General features: G+C 41.7%; 1 protein-coding gene across 6 annotated transcripts; it reads right to left on the reverse strand.

Annotated features, from left to right (window-relative positions):
• Positions 1–1,733: 1,733 nt before the first annotated feature.
• On the reverse strand, positions 1,734–18,668 carry LOC121883658 (zinc finger protein 646-like). 6 transcript variants are annotated; one of them, XM_042392066.1, is made up of 7 exons: positions 18,354–18,668; positions 15,102–15,361; positions 14,741–14,987; positions 11,487–11,576; positions 9,276–9,524; positions 9,059–9,193; positions 1,734–4,058 (listed from the first exon to the last, which is right to left on the reverse strand). In XM_042392066.1, the coding sequence occupies exons 1-7, from the start codon at positions 18,609–18,611 to the stop codon at positions 3,891–3,893; spliced, it is 1,407 nt and encodes a 468-aa protein (XP_042248000.1). In that variant the 5' UTR covers positions 18,612–18,668; the 3' UTR covers positions 1,734–3,890. The 6 variants fall into 6 exon arrangements, with proteins under 6 accessions (XP_042248000.1, XP_042247995.1, XP_042247997.1 ...); XM_042392061.1 differs by having other exon boundaries at positions 9,011–9,193; positions 18,354–18,667; XM_042392063.1 differs by having other exon boundaries at positions 9,011–9,193; positions 9,294–9,524; positions 18,354–18,665.
• Positions 18,669–18,772: the final 104 nt, after the last annotated feature.

Consider the following 18,772-nt stretch of genomic DNA (forward strand, 5'->3'; position numbering starts at 1 on the left):
CATGTTGTCATGGGGTTTTTTTTGTTTGTCTTTTGGTGTGTCTATGTCTTTGTGAAGTATTTATGAGGTGGGTGGGTAGGAGAGGTTGGTCAGTTGAAGGCCTTCTACATGTCTCACTATGTTCTGTCATCATGCTGTTTTGTTAATATCTCAAAATTACAAATAAAAAGCCCAAAAAAAATAAAAGATTTATAGTCCTTTGTATTAACTTACCTTCAGTATTTCCTTACATTTTTTAATTACGTAATACTTTGAAACTTCTATGTATGATAAAATAAATACAGCCTAGATTTATGATGAATTCTGGAATTTTGTCTTATTTACTACCGTCATTTTCTATCCCTCTCCTAATCTTTGGAACGATGTCTTCTACCTACTTATCTGATGACAGTGTGTGTTTGCTGAAGTTTTCATTGATCAGTTGAACTCATTTGTCATCGTCTGATTGGATAATTAAGGCAGCATCTAGGAACTGTTGTGATATTTTCCCACATAGCTGATGATGGTAAAACAGACAGAAAAATAAATTCATAAACACATTTTTTTGTTTTTAATTCCTTCTCAGAGCTTCTATAGTTTTGGGATGAAACATTGCTGTGTAGTAGAGATTCATCAACAGGACTGAACTAAAGTCTGTTTCACTCTGATATAGTGGTATTTAAAGAAGAGGATTAAGGCCACGTGTGAAAACTTTGAGTTCTGATTAAACTCATAATACTGAGAATGTCAAAATTCTGACTTTAAACTCAGAGATCAAATATTTCTTTCACATGGCACTAATCTTCTTCCGAAGGTATTAAAGGATATTTGTGCTTTCAGGAGTTCTGTGGTTGGCTGTTGGGGATTTTTGGAAACATAAAGTGATTTCTGATCGTGTTTATTGGCTTGTTAACTTGTATTTTCTTCAACAACAGTTAATATTTGATTAGAGTGTGTTAAGCATGTGTTTCGTTGAGTCAGTAATAGTGAAAGATCTGAACTGTCACGCTGCATCTAGTTTAATTACTGAGACATGATGCCCTCTGGTGGCTGTTTTCAATCTCAGCACCATCAACAAATGAACATAAAATCCTACTAAAGAAGAGGGTTCAAGTGGAAAAGAAGATATATTTTGGTCACTCAAAGTTCACTTACTTGTGTGCTGTGGAGCTTTTAAGTGTATCACACGTTCTTCATCAGCAGATGAGGTTTAGATGGCACAAAACTGTGGATGAAAACTTTCCATCATCCTGAGCACTTATCTGTGTTAGCCTGAAAGTTGAGCATGTTCCTGGTTATCACAAACATTTCTAAATCAGGTTTTGAATTGTTAAAACATTTGAGAAGACATGAGACAGCTGCAGAACTTTAGTCTGATACGTTAGTCTTTTACATAAGAAAACCAGCACTGATGGTGATAATAATAAAACATTTTATTTGTATAGCACTTTTCTAAATACTCAAAGACACTTTACAAGGAGAGAGAAAGCAACAATGAAAACATGTCATGAATAAAAATAGAAACAACTTTAAAAAGAGAAAATACAATGTCAGTAGAATTGTGGGTATTTCAATGAACACCATGTTAGCGAGATAACCTCCAACAGAACTACATATTGGATCCATGATTAAACTGTTAAAGGATGACTCCACCTGCGTTCCTTTCTGGGTTGTTCAAATGGAAACGCCAAATCAGCCAATAGCAAAAAAGCAGTGACGTGCTAACCCCCCCCACCCCATCCCATCCCCCCACCACCACCACACACACAGTTTGCTGACAGTGTCTTCCTAACATACTTGTTTACTGTAAGTTAGAGCACAAAAAATTGTCCAGATATACTACGAGCGATGTCGCAGTGCTGAGTCTGAGTGTGTAGATGTTTAGAAATGCAGCGGACGGAGCTGAGAGCCAAGGAGCAGAGGTGGTGACACACAACAGATTCTGCTCTGATCTGGAGCTGTTCACTGGTTGGAGGAGAGTTCAGAGTTTTTTTTGTTTTTTTTTTTAAACTCTGAGCAGCAGCAACAGTGAGCGCTCCGTCCGTCTCCGTGGCTACTGGATAGGCAGGCTAGGGCGTTTATATGTAGCGACGTCATCATGCAGAAACCTACGTCAGGTCACGTGAGGAAAACAGTTTTTAGAAGGGCTTGGAAGATTGGCATTTTGACACTAAAACATATGTACTTCCACCAAAATTTGAATTTTCGGATTTGATTACATATGGAGTTTTTGAGGATATAAAAACCTCAGAAACTCAAAAATAACGGACTCGCCCTTTAATCAAGTTGACCTGGAACTTTTGGCCGACCGTCCAATCCGTCACATAACGGATTTATTTGGAGTTATCTGGCCAACCGTGTTTGGCTGCTTATTGAAACACCCTGCAGGTAGGTGTTAACTAAATCCATCCTGGGAGCAGTGAGATGCAGGTGTGATGTTTTCTCTACAGGAAAAGCAACACTGGAAGGGTGTGGTGGAGTTGAGGTGGAGGTGGGTGGGTGGAGGAGGGGGAGGTTCAGAGCTGCACACGTACTGTATTTTGGCCACTGTAGCTTCCAGATGCAGCCGCGTCGCACACGACTGCTGCTAAGTCACTGGTGATGGTGCGATGCTTGGCGTAAACCGCTGGGTGAGTCGTGATGAGGTTTTGATGTAAGGCAATGTTACATCTTCACAGTCAACACAGCTCTAGATACAGGGTGGGGGTGTGGGTGGGTGGCGGAGTAATAATTATACAGCACTCGTCTTAAAGTGCTTTAAAGTGAAAGGAACGAACATGTTAACAGTCAGGTTGGAACAAAAAAAAAATGGGATGGAGACTTGTTTTGTTATCTTCTAGATTTGATTCCCAGCCAACAGATTATTATTAAAACTACAGTAACAACAAGCCACCAATCAAATGTGAGTTTTAGAAAAAAAAAAAAAAAAAAAAGTGAGCTTTCAGTTGTGTGTTAAAAGAAGGTAACCGTGCCAAACTGTCCTGGTCGGTGGTTCTGGCTGGGTAATGAGGAGGTCCTTCAGTCTTCACAAACGCTGACAAGCCAAACTGGCACACACATTTCGAAATGTTTTGCAGCAGGTTCCTCGCTGTTGATGCTCTGAGATGAGAGGTGTGGGCGCTGTAACATCAGAGAGAACGGAAACGGCATTCTGAAACAGTCATGACACCTCCTAACGCACAATATACACAATGTTCATTCTGGAGCACGATGAAGGGGTACGTTTAACCAAAAAAACAAAAAACAAAAAACAAAAAAAAAAGGTTCATGTTACCCCTTCTCCTTTCCTTTCCAGAAGCCTCATTTGACAAAACAAGTTGGGTTTTATGTTCAAAAACATATCAGACTGAAGGGAGAATTCTGTGACATTTACTTTGACAAATTGGCGCCCTGTGACCTTGTCGTTCAGGGTTTGGACGAGTGGTGGAAAACACTCCTGATAAAAATAGCCTTTCATTTAACATATGGAAAAGAGGGTTGGGGGGCGGGTGGGGGAGGAGGGGGTTGGGAGAGACACTATTTATAATGGGAAGGATAGATATTTTCATAACTAGAGTGGGAGACGAGGATGGGGAGATAAATTCTTAGTGAAAGGACAGACATTTTAACTTATATCCAGTACATGGCATAGATCATACATGAGGGTCAAGGCAACACATTTTTTTAAAACCTAACTACTCAGTAATCAATCTCAACTAGTTCTCAATGGTGCCCTTCCCCATTCCCAAACACAACGTTCCAAAGGAGGGGTGAGGCAGAAGAGGGGGGCATCCGGCATCCAAAGACTGGGGCAGCTGACGTCCTCTATCCTTGATGCTGGGTCTGGAGGAGGGGGGGGGAGGGGGAGTAGGAGGGTGTGTAGGGGTGGTGTTGGACGTGACGTGAAGGGGGCGGTTGGTTCCCAGGGGGTTTCATTGATTGTAGAGAGAGCGCTGCTCCCAGGGCATGGCCTGGATGGTGCGTGGCACGGGGGAAGGCTTGAGCGTGGGCGCTCCGTTCGGATGGAGGGAGTGGCTGATGGGGTTGATGGTGGTGAGGGGACGCTGGGGGGCCAGAGAGAAAGTGTCCTGGTGCTTCGGCTGTAGGGTGAGGCGGGGGGGAGGTAAGAGCCAGAGAGAGAGAGAGAGAGAGAGAGAGAGAGAGAGAGAGAGAGAGAGAGAGAGAGAGAGAGAGAGAGAGAGAGAGAGAGAGAGAGAGAGAGAGAGAAAATCAGCGTGTGAAAGTTATACAAGAGGAGATGGGGAGAAGAGGTGGAGAGAGAAGAATGGGCAGAAGAGTAAAACATCAGTATCAGTGGAATGACTTGTCAGATAAAATAACATCTGAAGCAATGAAGTTCATATGAATGAGGTGTAGACGAGTTAAGAAAAACTGCCACACTGATGCCTCAACAGCATGGCGCACACACACACACACACACACACACACACACACACAGAAACTAGAGCAACAATGAGGGTGTAGAGTATGAAGAGCAGGGCTGCACAAACTGAGCTTCATCATCTGATCTGTTGTCATTAGGCCTCAAATGTTCAGCGCGTCTGCAGGTTTACTTCCAAGATATCATCAAGATGCAATCACTGTCCTGCTGATGTTACAATATTAACTGACATGTTCAAAATCACTAAATATAAAGTCTGATTTACGTTAATCTCATTGAGTTCTGGATTGTTATTGTTGACGTCACTACAAGAAGATCTGATGGAGAAAGAAACACCAGCTGTGAGATCATCAGACGGGTTTATTCTCCAGATGTTGCTGTGTTCTTATATCACAGGAACTGACTTAGTGAGAACAATGTGATCATTACTGTTGAGAGGAGTGATAGTTAAATAGGGCTGCAACTAGTGATTATTTCCATTATTGATTAATCTGATGATTATTTTCTCAATTCATTGATTAGTTATTTGGTCCATAAAATGCCAGAAAAAGGTGAAAAATCTTGATCACTTTTTCCAAAAACCCAAGATGACATCATCAACCTGTCATAGAGGACTGAAGAAACCAGAATTTGGACGTTTTCTTAAAAAAATTACACAAAACAATTACTCAATTATCAAAATAGTTGTTGATCAATTCAATAGTTGGCAACTGAGCAATTAATTGACTAATCATTGCAGCTCTATTGTTAAAATGAGAAAAATAAAATCCAGCTTTTAATACGGTGGAATTGTCCTTTAAATTGAATTTTCATTGAATTCGATATTGTAGAATATGTCAGTGTGGGACATGATGTCCTGATGAAACATCTACATAGTCTACATTCATGTATTCTAAAACAAACAGATACAATCTGCATCATGGATCTATCATCAATGTCATTATCATTTCTCTGTTCTCACTACTTGACCGCTGTTAGATTTACAAATGTTACTGTTATTGATTTTGTATAATAGTGACAAGAAAAAAGAATTTTCTCTTCATGCAGATCTATTATACTTAAATCTATTATGTAGGAAAACACTTCCATCAGACTGTTAGTATAGAAGACCTCTGAGATGACTGAATATCACCTCACACTTTTTATTGCAACATTAACTTGAAGATCTGAGGAACACAATTATTAAATCAAACTTGATGCATCTACTAGAGATGTGCATCTCCATCACTGACTAGGTCTACATGCACACTAATATTCCACTATTATTCCGAATATGACAATATTCCAAATTTGATACGGGTCATGTTAACGGCATATTCCGTTTGGATATTCCGAATTATTTTGAATGTAGCATTTTTTTGTGGGATATGTTGATATTTTTCAGGTTTTAGGAGCATTCTTTGACCATGTATACAGCAGACTGGAGTTTTAACCGCAGTTTGCGACACAAGGCTTCTTGACTGTTTACAGTCAGTAAACAAACCAACTAGCCGACAGTTTGCAAGGCTGGGATTGAGATGCATGACGGGCTGGTTGTGTAACGCACCCCTGCACAGGCAGAATGACATGTGCTGGAGCAGGAAGGCAGACAGAGGAGAGGAATGAGGAGGAGAGCGGAGAGATGTTCAGGGCGGGCTGGAAAAACAGAGCGCGCCTTCTCCACGACGGGGACGGAGGGGATTGGTTCTTATCCTGACATGCTGTCATGGACTGACCGTGATGACTCAGTGTGATGCACCAAAAAACACTCAGCAGTGTAGTAAACATCATGGGACAACCTGGGTACTGGATGTGCCTGTCACTATACATTTATAATATCAGTCACATCAATATCATTAATAAATATCAGGCAGCAGCGCGCTAGTGTTTGTCACTCGCTGGTTTACTTCACTGTCTGCGGAGATCTTGTGATTCTCCTTCTCCCACTGGAGCATTCACTTTCATTAGACATGTAGACAGCTTAGTAGGAATATTGTCTTTTTCGGAATAAGGGAAAAAAACATTATTTTGTGCAAAGTAGTCACTGAGGCTGATGTGATACGCGTCTGGATGCATTGCCAACGATCCAATACATTAAAGATACATATGAAGCAGCAACCAATACAATACCATTCACTCCTACTGCAAGTCAACACGATTTGACTCAACACAACGCAGTTCAACCGTTCAATGCCATGCAGTACAGATTCAATATGGCAGAGTTTGGGTTTATTTCTTACGCATACAGCAAATCATAAATGAACTAAAAAAAGTGCCATTCTTACTTTACATATTTGTTTCTCAAGTACTGCAGATCAGTAAGCATCTCATTTATGACCTTTCTTTTTGACTTCTAAGACACAATTTCACAACAAGTCCTTTGTAGTGTCTCTAGTTTACATGCATATGCTCCGTGACCCAAACGATTACTGTCAAAATAGTTTAATAATCCACTTATTCTGATGTGTGGCGCAACTTTTCTAGAAGGGCAACGTTTTGGCAGTGCATCACTTAGCTTTAGCATCCTAGCGTGCACAGTTTAGAAAGGAGGAATCGATCTAAATATCAAATTATTGGTCACAAAATATTAGTCATATTTCTAAATAATAAAGGGACAAGGCCTGTACTAGTAATTATAAATTTAAAAAAATCTGATTTTACTGACACAAAGATGTTAGAAACGATGCATCGCAAGTTCATCCCAAATTGTATCCGGTGAACACTTTCCTTTCTCTTTTTTTTTTAACATTGTGAATGTTTATACCGGCGAGTCAATCTTCCCATCTCTAGCATCTACGTCAATATGATTGATTAAAGGTTTGTGTGCAGCCCAAACTACAACATAAAGATGTACAACGCAAACTGAGTGAATGATTAGTGTAAAGAGTGAAAGGCAGAACTAAGTCAGCAGCACAGCCCCAAGTTAGTAGTGTTAGAGAGCTCCTACCGCCAAGTTAAAGAGTCACCCCATCCACTGAGTTATGATGCTCAGACTACCCTGAACACAGGTTATTACTGCTACAGTTCTAATCCTTCCTACTGAAGCTAATGGATGCCACTATCAGGAAGCTGATGATGATAGTATCACTATTACACATATTATATCAGACTAAGGAAACTTTAAGGAAATAATGACATATGGAAGGAAAATAGGGTGATGAAAAACATACATCCAGTTGTTTCACCAGGGCAGAATTGAATATTATATCAGGATTTTACTTCATTTGTTTCTTGGAATTTAAAGAACTTTTACAGACCAATTTTTGCTCACATTTAGTGAGACCATAGAAACATTAATGAAATACACAAAAGAACTATTCTTAAACATAATCATTTCATCATGAAGTGGCATTATTATCAAGTGACGACTGCTTCGTAGCTTTCCACTGATTAATAATGACAAACTGCTGGTGAGTCATGTTATCTAATGATTTCTCTGTCTGCTTTTTGGCTGCTGAGCTAACATTAGCTTATGTTGGAGTTCTAAACACTGGCAGGACAAGCTGCTGCTCAGCTCTGAGGTCCAGATATCCTCATTAAAATAAATATATATGTATAAATATATATAAACATATATATAAATATGATATGATGTGCTTCAAAGTCTAACTTAGAGATTCCAACTACTTCTTACTGGCAGCAGTTGTTGGACAATATTTGATTGTTGTTGAGTTACACCTCATGAGGCTGGAAAATGACATGCACCATAAGCTAATGCTAAATTGTCTACGTACAGAAAGATTTGCCACTCTGTTGGTGTTTTTGAATTTGGAAAAAGACACAATCCACTCGCTACCTTTTCAATGAGCAAATCCATACATACTGTCTTTAACGGCTACAAAATCAAACGTGCAATAACTTATTTTTTTGGCCACTTGGGGGGCAAGTTATTATGACTAACTTGTTAGAAAACAGTTACTGATTTCCACATCAAGCAGTTGCATTTGGAGAACGCTCACTGTTCTCTTTCACAGCATTAACATTTTATACAGTGCGCTACACTGGGCAACAGTGGTTTGACCTGACAGATTGTTTCTTTTTTGTATACCAACCAACAAGTAAGTCCAATATTCACTCATGTTTTAGCTCTGTTCACCGGCTAGTCTACAGCTAACTGTGTCTGTTTGCCATATGGTGCTGAGCAGGTAGTGTACAGTGTGTTTTTAGAGAAAACTGCTGCCTGCTGCAGCTGAAAAGGACATTATGCAGCCAGCAGCTTTGATTCTGCAGCCCTTGATTTAACATGGACAACTGGTGAGGTTGTAGTGACGGGACATTTGATGATTTAAGGGAGTTGTTGTTGTACAATGCGCTGTAGAAAGCCATTTCCATCTGTGCCCCAAGAATATTTTTAAATGAGTACAGCAGACTGACACCCAAAAGATTTAAGAAGAGAACTAAGACTGTATCCACCAGGAGTCTCTATAGCCAGCAGTCACACATCTGACAAACCATCTGTTGTGACTGTTCAGATATCTCACTACTACGTTATCTGTGTGTTTTTCCTATCCAGTCAAGGGGAGGACAGGTATGAGCTGTGGGCAGAGGCTCCTGGTGGACACATCATGTTAAAGCATTAGTGGCTTTGTCCTGATGTTAGTAGGCAGACAGGGAGAAGGCAGCTAGCCAGCAGATAGCGGACGGCGGATGGGTGGCGGTTCTCTCTCCTACCATGGGGTTGGCGCTCAGCCTAGTGTATCCCGAGCTCATCTCCTTTACCTCAGGCACCAGGGGTTGGAGCAGGGAGTAGGAGGAGGACGGGGTGGCGCTGGAGGAGGAGACGTGTTTGTTGGAGGACGAGCTCCTCATGCTCTGCTGGCTGCTCTGGGACGACACCGAGCTGGGACGGCCCTGCTGGCAAAGACAAGAAGAGGTTCAATACACTCTCTAGTAGCACCAACAAAACCATCAAATGAGCCGATAACGGATAACGAACCTGATATCTCCTCCCTACCTGATGCGGGTCAGGCACCGGCTGGCTGGCCACGCCGCCGCCCTGCCCTCCCTGGGACATGGGGGAGACGCAGTGGGAGGGCAGAGGTTCCTGCTGGCCATGTCCTCCATGCTGCGGTTGCATCATGGACGTGGCATTGTTCTGCTGCTGCTGTTGTTGCTGCTGCTGCTGTTGTTGCTGCTGCTGACGGCGAGGATTGTTGGAGAAATTGGAACGACGACTGCCACCAGACTGCATGGGAGGAGGAGGAGGGAGGAGAGCAGATGGACAGAGACGAGAGGAAGAGGGATTTAAAAAAAAAAAATCATTTGTCTTTATGCGCTGTTGGTGCTACATTCATGCAGTTTATGACGAAAGTGAGGAGATAAAAGAGCGAAGGAGAGGTGACGGATGAATGTGATGAGCGCTTTTGTTCCACACTGAATCAGATGCTTGCGGTTTCTTCGGCTGTTCAGTGTAAAAGTTAATGGATTTGAATTCTGTCTCACAGACTCATGACCTTTTGAGAAATGTTTAAACTTACTACCCTATCTTCCTTTAGACCTATTAATGAGGAGATGGAGTGGTCACGTTGTACACACAAACAGATACACTCACACAAACATTTAATTCTTCCAAATCTAGAAATCATAGCTCTACAGACATTAACATGAACCTGTCTATCTTCTGTAACCATGACAACTGAAGATGCTAGTCTTGCCCTTCGTCTTCTCTGCATCAACTTAACCTGTCACCCTGACAAATGAAGTCATTTGGCTGACATTAATTTGAATCTTAACCCTGTCCCTGAACTTTTCCCTCAAGATTTACAGCTACAGTAAGCTTGAACTCTTCATACCTCAAACTTGAGCCAAGAAGGAAAATTCTGGTTTTCTGTTTTACAACCTAGGTCTTATTTTGGTAGTTTGGAGCATCATTTATGTCAAACATGTGAACACGTTACTCACTAAGCTTTCCAGTCAGGGGACGGTGGGATATGGAGACGCTATAAGACACAGCTTTACAATGAAGTCAGATAGACAATTAATCAATTAATTTGATTAATTAATATAACATGCACAAAAGGTTACTTTTGGTCAAAATGTAATGCAGATGATAGCTGCTACATTAGCCGTCTTGAGTCATGACCGTGCTGTAAACAGTGACATGAAGGTCTCCAGGTGGTTAACTGCTCTGACTGCCTCATAATGAATTTAATGGTCACGTCTACGAGAGCGACAGACTGGAAATAACTCTACACACTGATCTGTGCTTTCAGTTTGTGTTTGTCTCTCTGGTTACAAGAGTTGAAGCGCTGGGAGTTGACTGAACAGTGTGCGGATTCTACTTTGTTCAGTTTGTTTCTAGCTACTAGGTAGCGAACGTTAGCTAGACATAGACAGATCAATTAGTGAGCAGACGTTTCTGCTCTGTCTATGCTGAAACTGATTATTAGTCCATGGCTGTTTGGGAAAAACTGGATTTTTTGAATATGCGTAACAATGACAGCCTGGCAGGTAGTGTAGGTCTTCTATTCATTTTGATCAATCATCCTCAAGCTTGAAAAATAAATATATAAAAACCAAGATTTTATTTTTTTTGGCCATAACACCCAGCCCCACAATGCAGTGGACGATCAAAAAGACATTGTATGGTAACATATAATGTTATCTTCCAAAATAAGTACTTCTGATTAACTGGTGATTGGTGATGACCAAGCTGTGCCTAATGGTGAGGGCCAGATTAACTCACTAAAGGGGCCCCAGGTGGTTATCCAGCTTTGCTAATGGTAGTGAAAAATATGAAAATAAGACCCATGTTGTAGGGAAATAGAATTTTCCTCACTTTGATGCGTTTAAACCACTTCAAAAGTAAATAGTGTATGGGTTTTTAGATGTAATGGTCAGACACCTGCTCTGACAGCCTTTAATCATCATCATCATCCTCTATCTGCCACCAGTACGGTAATAATTTAACTTTTTTGGTAAATCCAGCACCAAGTAAAAAGAACTGACGATTTTCTGTGTAAAAGTAGTTTGAGGCATTACGTCAGAGGCAGGCTCAACCATCAGTTTCACTTACTGGGATTTTGCCATCACATCTAAAACTCCTATTCATGTTGGCCCCTACTCGCAGCTACAGTTCAACCTTACCGAGTCTGTGTCACACACTCACACACGACACACACACATGCTCACTCACGCTCACACCAACCTGGTTTTTGGCCGCGGCGCTGCAGCGGTGCTGGGCCAGGTCCAGCATGGTTCGGTAGCTCTTAAAGCAGGACGGGCAGTTGAACCGGTTCTTATGAACCAACCCCACACGCACACACACAGACACACACACACACAAACACACACACATAAATTTGGATTACTATACTTGAAAATCCACCGAATTTAATAATAAGTAATTGCCTGACCTCTAAGCCCTGACCCTTTCCCTAAACTTATCCTAACCCTGGTCTAACCCTAACTCCACAGCACGCTCTCACTACAGGAGGGTTGGCAGAAAGTTCTTCCAAGCAGGATGCTTGTGAGACTGTAGCTGGAGAGAGGACAGAGGTTCAAGAAAAATGTGCTAGAATACATGCACACACTTAATCAAAGCAAACAATACAAAATATGCCTTGCAATACATGCATATCTACACACACACACACACACACACACACACACACACACACACACACACACCAGTGTTTCCCCGACATAGGGCCATCTGTGCCACAGCTTAACCACAGAAACGTAAATGATGTCAAATCCTTTCTGAAATGTTTCCACACATCAAGTCATATTAAAGGGGAACTACACCCTATTTCACACATGAAGTTTTTATACAACAGAAAATGCAACTGAAAACCTTTTTCACAGTCATAACGGTCAAAGAATTACAGAAACCTGCAGGGACAATAAGCCCTACAAAAGTACATGAATTTATATTTGTCTATTACAATAATTTCTACTGATATCATGTATCAATTAACATGAGCTGGACCCATATGAGCTTCTAGCTACTGTAGCTAACAGTAGTGAGAGAGTGTGCTGCAGGTCTGACGCAGCTGGCTGAAACTCCATGACAAAGCATTTAAGTTTCCTGCAGCATAATCCACTGTTGCATGTAGTTTATAAATGCAGAATGTCCCCAGACAAACCCGCAACCACATACAAAAAAAAAGTTTGAACTACTACTGTGACTTTTCTTTTTTGAGAGAACTGAATTCAAAGCTTTATTTAACTTTTCAATCTTCTTTTTGAAGCTTGACCCATACTTTTAAAGTCCGGATACCTCTGCTGCTTCACTTTTGGCACCTCTTTTTTTAAATCTGTCCCTCGTGAGTTCTCCGCCTTTATGAGGTTAATGTATAAACAGGATTAATATGAGTGTAGTGTGATGCTCCTCGTTAGTATCTTGTGTTGTTGACAAGGAGGAGGAGGTTCTCATTAACTGCTCTAACATTGTTTTTTTACAGTATTTTATACACTGCAAAATTATGTTTTTTCATTTTTGTTATGTGTTATTCATTCATTTCATTCATTAATTACCATCTTAATTTTGATTTCATACAGTTAGTGTTAATGTACTGTAAAAATCCCCCTCCACCCCCACAAATGACCCTCACACCAGTGGAAACACTGCACACACCCTCTGAACAAATAACACAACACATCGTCATAGCAGCAGCAGATAAAACTCGTCAGATTATGGCTGAGACAAGGTGTTAGTTAACAACTCACTATCACTTTCCCACACAGACCCTCGCACCATCACACACACACATATAGGACCACACAATTCATTGGTCTTAATCAGTTTGGTAGTATTAATAATGGGTTTTTAGTCTTTCAAACTCAAAAAGATACGTTTGTTCATAACAGATATTCAGACACAATACAGTGGTAGCTGTGCAGCAGCAATCCATCAGTATGGTGGATCAGTGTGGTTTGACATCACTCAAGTGGAAAAAGCAAGACCAGGTGAGCAGAGCAGTCTAATAATAACCTGAACATTAAAGTTTAAAACACTGCAGCTGCAGCCTTCTCTGCTGCCACTCCGGGAGTCACTGCACAGCACGAGCCCTCTGCCTCCTGCAGGCTGGAGCACATCGTCCCCCACCTCCTCGATTAAAGCAGCAACATGTCAGTGCTGGACACACATGGTGTGCTGCACAGTGAACAGGTAGAGCCCTCTAGCAGAGTGCTGAGAGTGATGCAAGGAGGTGTACAGCAGACTAATGGAGGCTTTTCAGACCATTATTTTGCAATGTCAATCAATGGTCACTTTAAAGAAGAAATAACACTGATGGATACTTTGATTATTATTACATCAAATGCACATGGGTGGCTCAGGGGTGGCTTCTCTGACTCGGTCACGTGTTTAGATCAACACAATAGGTTGTGTTTGCTAGAGAGAAGCCTGGGAAGACTCCAGTCTGTTGCACTGGCGGCACCCTCTGGTTTGTCAGGCTGCCTACATGGAGCTGGGCTTGATACTGTGACAGATATTACACCCCCCCCCCTGTCCTGATGAAGCTCCTTGCTGGTAGATAAAAATCAGCAGTGAGTGACACCATGTGTGTCACTCACTGCTGTCTACACACTCCTCAACAGCAGAGTTAGCAGTGACAAGGCTGCACAGCAGGGGAACGGGACTTTCCAAGGTGGGGAAAAAAAGTGATGATGAATTTCTATCAGTGGAAAGTGACAAACCACTTATAAAATACAAGTATTAAAATAAAAATGTTGTAAATTGAAAAAGTCATTCATTGCATGTTAAGACTGAAGAGCTGATTTTTTTGCATTTAAAAAAAAAAATGATGATACTCTATATTTTACTTGTGTATTAATCCCCAACTGAAAATAGGCCCCAGCAAATGCACTATATCCTCCTGTCTAAGTAACACTTGTTAACTACAGTGCCCAGCCAGTAAAGGAAATTACTGAGCCTGTTTTTAAATGAAACTATACATTTGCTTTTAAAGACTTCCATCTTCAGTAAAGGTATGTCATCCTGTACTAAATACACTGTACTTTCAGTACCATGTTTACTCACTAAACAATGGATTCAATAGGTTGATTGATTTCCGTGATTTATTCAATGCCAGAATTTATACACAATATACTACTGTTAAGATTGAAGATTCATACGCCAGCTGCTTGTAAATCAGAAGAGAAGAGAGGAGCACAGGAAAAGTCTTTATAGAGGAACAGCTGATCAGAGCACAGCATGCTATCAGCAAAGATTTTGCTCATCTTCTCTACAAGGAAGAGTGATCCATAAACTTAAATACAGCATCAATCACATTCTGTACTTTTATGTTGCAATCACAAAAGTCCTACATCTAAATATCTCATTACATTTCATTCAAATATAACTGTTGCTAGCTCTCAGAGTTTGCAGAAATATTACCCTCATCCCTCAAACCCAATCATCCACTCCTTTCACAGCAGCATCTCACACAGACCCACCTGGTTGGACGCAGCAGCGGTACAACGGTGCTGAGCCAGCTCCAGCATGGTCCTGTAGCTCTTGCAGCAGGAGGGACAGTCAAAGCGGTTTGGTCCGTCATCGTGGATCCTCTGGTGGTTGCGGAGGTACCGGGCCAGGCGGAAGGCCTTCCCGCACAGGTCGCACATGTAGCGCTTTTGACCGTGGATTCGCATATGGTTACGCAGGGACATGTAGTTGGTGTAGGGCTTGCTGCAAAAGTCACACCTGAGTTTTGGAGATAAAATTGGTGTAAAAAGGTTAGAGGTGAAGAATGGTTTCAACAGTATCTGGAAGGTGAGAGCATCTTACTCGTGTATCTAAAAAAAAAAGAGTCTCTACCTGAAGTCCCCGGTCTTGTGGGTGAGCTTGTGGTTGAGCAGGGAGCTGGCGTGCTTGTAGGCGCAAGTGCACAAGTCGCAGACGTACGGCCTCTCATCCGATTCCATGTCGTCTGACGCTGTTGTTGCTGGTGGTGGCGCTGGCGCTCGGGATTCCAAGGAGAGACTGGAGCTAGAGAGCGACGCTGAGGAGAGGCTTGAGGTTGAGAGTGCGGCTGAAGAGGAAGGGAGCTGATCACACCAGCTGATGGTCGAACTTGGCTGTGAGAGGAGAAGAATTCATTAAAACTCAGTACTACAACTGCAACTAACACTTTCATTACCGATTCATTCATTATCTTCCTGGCGATTGTTGAATTAAAAAGTGGTATAGCATTTATAATATTTCATCCAACCACACGTGAACAAACTACAGAGCATGTGATCAGATTGTGTTTCATAAATGACGAGAGCACATCATTGTATCATGTTCTCCTGTGTTGTGCTTAATAAAATTCCCAACCAAGAAATAAAATATGGCTTTAAACTAACAAACCAACACATGGACGCAGTTGACCAGCCCAGTATCCCCATCACAGAGAGACACAGATAACATTTCTGAACCGAACCTGACACGCCATATTTATATAAATCACTTCACTGTATCTTTTCACTTTCATTGTATAAGTTTGTTCAGTAAATCCACTTAGTGCTCAACGCACTGCATACATGAAAAGCAAATGCAAGTGGACCACAAATGAGAAAATGAAGAAAGCATCTTCATGACTTTGACAACACATTTACAAAAAACGCTGCAAATTGAGAAACACAAAAAATGATGGTAACACTGGTGATGACACCGAGGTTGTGCCTGAAATCACTACTTTCAACATGTCTGCATTTGTTTGTATTTCTGTATTTGCAGCACATTACTTTACGCCACATGTGTTGTCAAATGTTGTTTTCTTAAGTTGCAATGCATTGAGCTCCATATCCCACAGTGGTCTAGAAATTGAAGGACTGAAATTGCAAAAATAAAGGATAAGTATGAATGCAAGGAGCTACAACCTCCTTTCAAATAATCCAACTGAGCAATTGAGGGAAATAAACAGCTCTTAAAGAATGTGCAGCTGGCCTCTAAGCCATTTCTAAGACATGTGAACACAAAATCTGTTCACAAAACAAACCTGTTTCTATCTATCACACTCCATTGTACTACTTAACCACACTGTACTTAAGTACACGGTAAAACTGTGAATCAGCCTCAAGCAGGTGTTCCTGTGAGAAAGAGCACTGGTGACAGAGGCCACCAAGACATCCCATCTCATCCACGGCGGAGATGGGAGACAACGTGCACATAATAGCTGCCCGGGTGCTGGTGTGTGTGTGTGTCCAGCTGGGTCACACAATAATACGATAATCATCTGTAATTTTAAATCATCATTTTAAAGATGCAGTGTGTGACTTCACGTGGCCAAGGGAGAATGAGGGGAGAAACAGCAGGTGAGTGACACCTGGAGAATGCTGAAAACTGCCATATATTAAAACAGATATGGGAGAAAACTAAGCTATTGGAAGTTTCAGAGAGGAAATTCAGTGCTTCAGTAGATGAAGTCCCTCATACATACACAGTATTGTATGTGTGTCACAGTGGATGATAACATAGCAGAAGCCTGTAAGGTCACCCATAGTCAAATGTAGACTTTTTTTTTTTTTAAAGATCCCCTCCAGACATGTTTTAAAGGACCAGTGTTTAGGATTTAGTGGCCTTTTAGCAGTGAGGTTGCAGATTGAAACCAACTGAATACCCTCCACCTCCCCTTCCATGAGGAGATGGTGAGACAGTATTTGGTTTGTCTGTCCTGGGCTGCTGTAGAAATATGGCAATGCAACATGTAGATATAAAGGGCTCAATCTAAAGTCACAAAAACACAGTGATTGTTATTTTCAGGTGATAATATAATAATTAAGACATAATTATGAATATTATATTCCTTTTTCCACTAAATTCTACACACTGGACCTTTAAGATGTATATAAATTATTTTGTGAAGTCTTCTCCTTCTCCCTCATTAAAAATTCTCTGATCTATAAATATGCAAATGTATTTCATTTAAGAGGTTTAACTGTCTCCTACTTCACTGTAAGTCCATTCTCAGTGTTTGTGCACTGGAGGCTTCAAGTTTCCACATCACACTTGTAGAAGTTGAACATTGGACCAGAATTGTCTCCCAAAGTATTTATGATGTCACAAGTCATGCTTGTAGGCCCATCCCTTAAAAGTGGACTTTCAATGAGCTCAGAGAAACTTTCTACTTTCTGCAGATGAATATGAAAACAAACTCTGCACATACATCATTCTGCACAGTGAAGCTCAAACATCCAACTGAAGGAACAAGGAGAAAAACATATTTTTGAGTGGAGGGGGGCTTAAACATAAATGAATGTGTAGGTGTCTGTGTGTGTGCTGTGCAGATAATCTGAGAGAGCGACCATGAATGAACCGCACAGTCTGGCATCACAAAGAGGTCTTTCAAAGTCCTCCGCGGGGCGTCTTCCGCTCCCGTTTCCTGCGGGACAGCCCCGCCGTGTTTACTTTGCGCTGCTGCTAACAATATTGGAGGCCCATACACACACACACACCTCTGCTGTAACGCTCAAATAAAACCCGTTACGGTGCACGATATCTGAGCCGAGCTTTTCAACGCATAGTTTTAAAAACAAAGAGAAACGCTGCTTTCCAGCGGTGCCTTGCTCTGCACAGGCTCCGGTGGTAGATAAGCGTCCTCGAGTCGGCTGAGAGGCGGCCAGTGTTGTCTGTTAGCATTCACCTAGCTTGGTGAGGCTTAGCTACAATAGCAAGTATTTTACGGACACACTGCCGTCTCTTCAAAACACAACAATGACAGAGTGCGCTGGACATAATGTTACACGTCCAAAGTCACCAAACCGTGTACGGCGGCGTAACAGCAACAACATACAGGAGCAAATAATTACTAGCCGCTTAGCTCGGCAGCTAAGGAGTGAGACTAGGCCGTGAGCCGCTCAGCATGACGACGGTTAGGTTAGCCGGACGCTAACGAAGATGCTCTCTGACTCAACCTGCAGCTTCACGTCGCACAGCGTAGCCTCACTGTACCACAGACACTCAATTAGCAGCCCTGTATGAAAAAGATACTTAGCTGAAGGTGTAAGCAGTAAAAATAAGGCTCCATTAGCCGTTTGATAAGCTATTTGTTTGCTGGCTAGCGCTGGTGGCAGCTTGCTTTCTTACTCCGGAGTCGTTGGGATCCTTTTTCCAGAACAATTGGGAGCAGTGGCCGAAAGACTCTGTCGATGTCACATAATTCACTCCGTTTCTGTCCTGAAAGTCTCCATGTGTGCTGCCGGTATTTGTCCTGGCGTACATCGTCGGTTTTCGGATTCTTCGCCTTGTTTTCTGGCTGAAAAGAAATAGGGCCGCTTTGTCGGGATCTTCTTCCGAAAAGAAAAATATTTCTTCTGTGAAATGAGCGTTTTTGGCGGCGGACATATCGAAGCATGCGGGGCACTACCGCCGCCTGTTGGGCTGGAGTGTAATAATGCATGTGTAGTGAACGCAAATACTATTTATTGGTACAGTGTTGAGATAATTAAACAGCTGAGTAGTGTGCTTTGTTTATATTACCTGATAATATTCAGCTACTGATTCAG

The sequence above is a fragment of the Thunnus maccoyii genome, chromosome 18, assembly GCF_910596095.1.
Source record: "Thunnus maccoyii chromosome 18, fThuMac1.1, whole genome shotgun sequence".
In the NCBI taxonomy this organism is placed as follows: Eukaryota; Metazoa; Chordata; class Actinopteri; order Scombriformes; family Scombridae; genus Thunnus; species Thunnus maccoyii.

Coding starts and splice junctions, on each gene's coding strand:
- LOC121883658 (XM_042392061.1), bottom strand. CDS start 18,611: ATGTCCGCCGCCAAAAACGCTCATTTCACAGAAGAAATATTTTTCTTT. Junction 11,577..14,740: donor CCGCTGCTGCGTCCAACCAG/GTGGGTCTGTGT, acceptor TTGGTTCATAAG/AACCGGTTCAACTGCCCGTC. Junction 9,194..9,275: donor AGGTAGGGAGGAGATATCAG/GTTCGTTATCCG, acceptor TGTCTTTGCCAG/CAGGGCCGTCCCAGCTCGGT.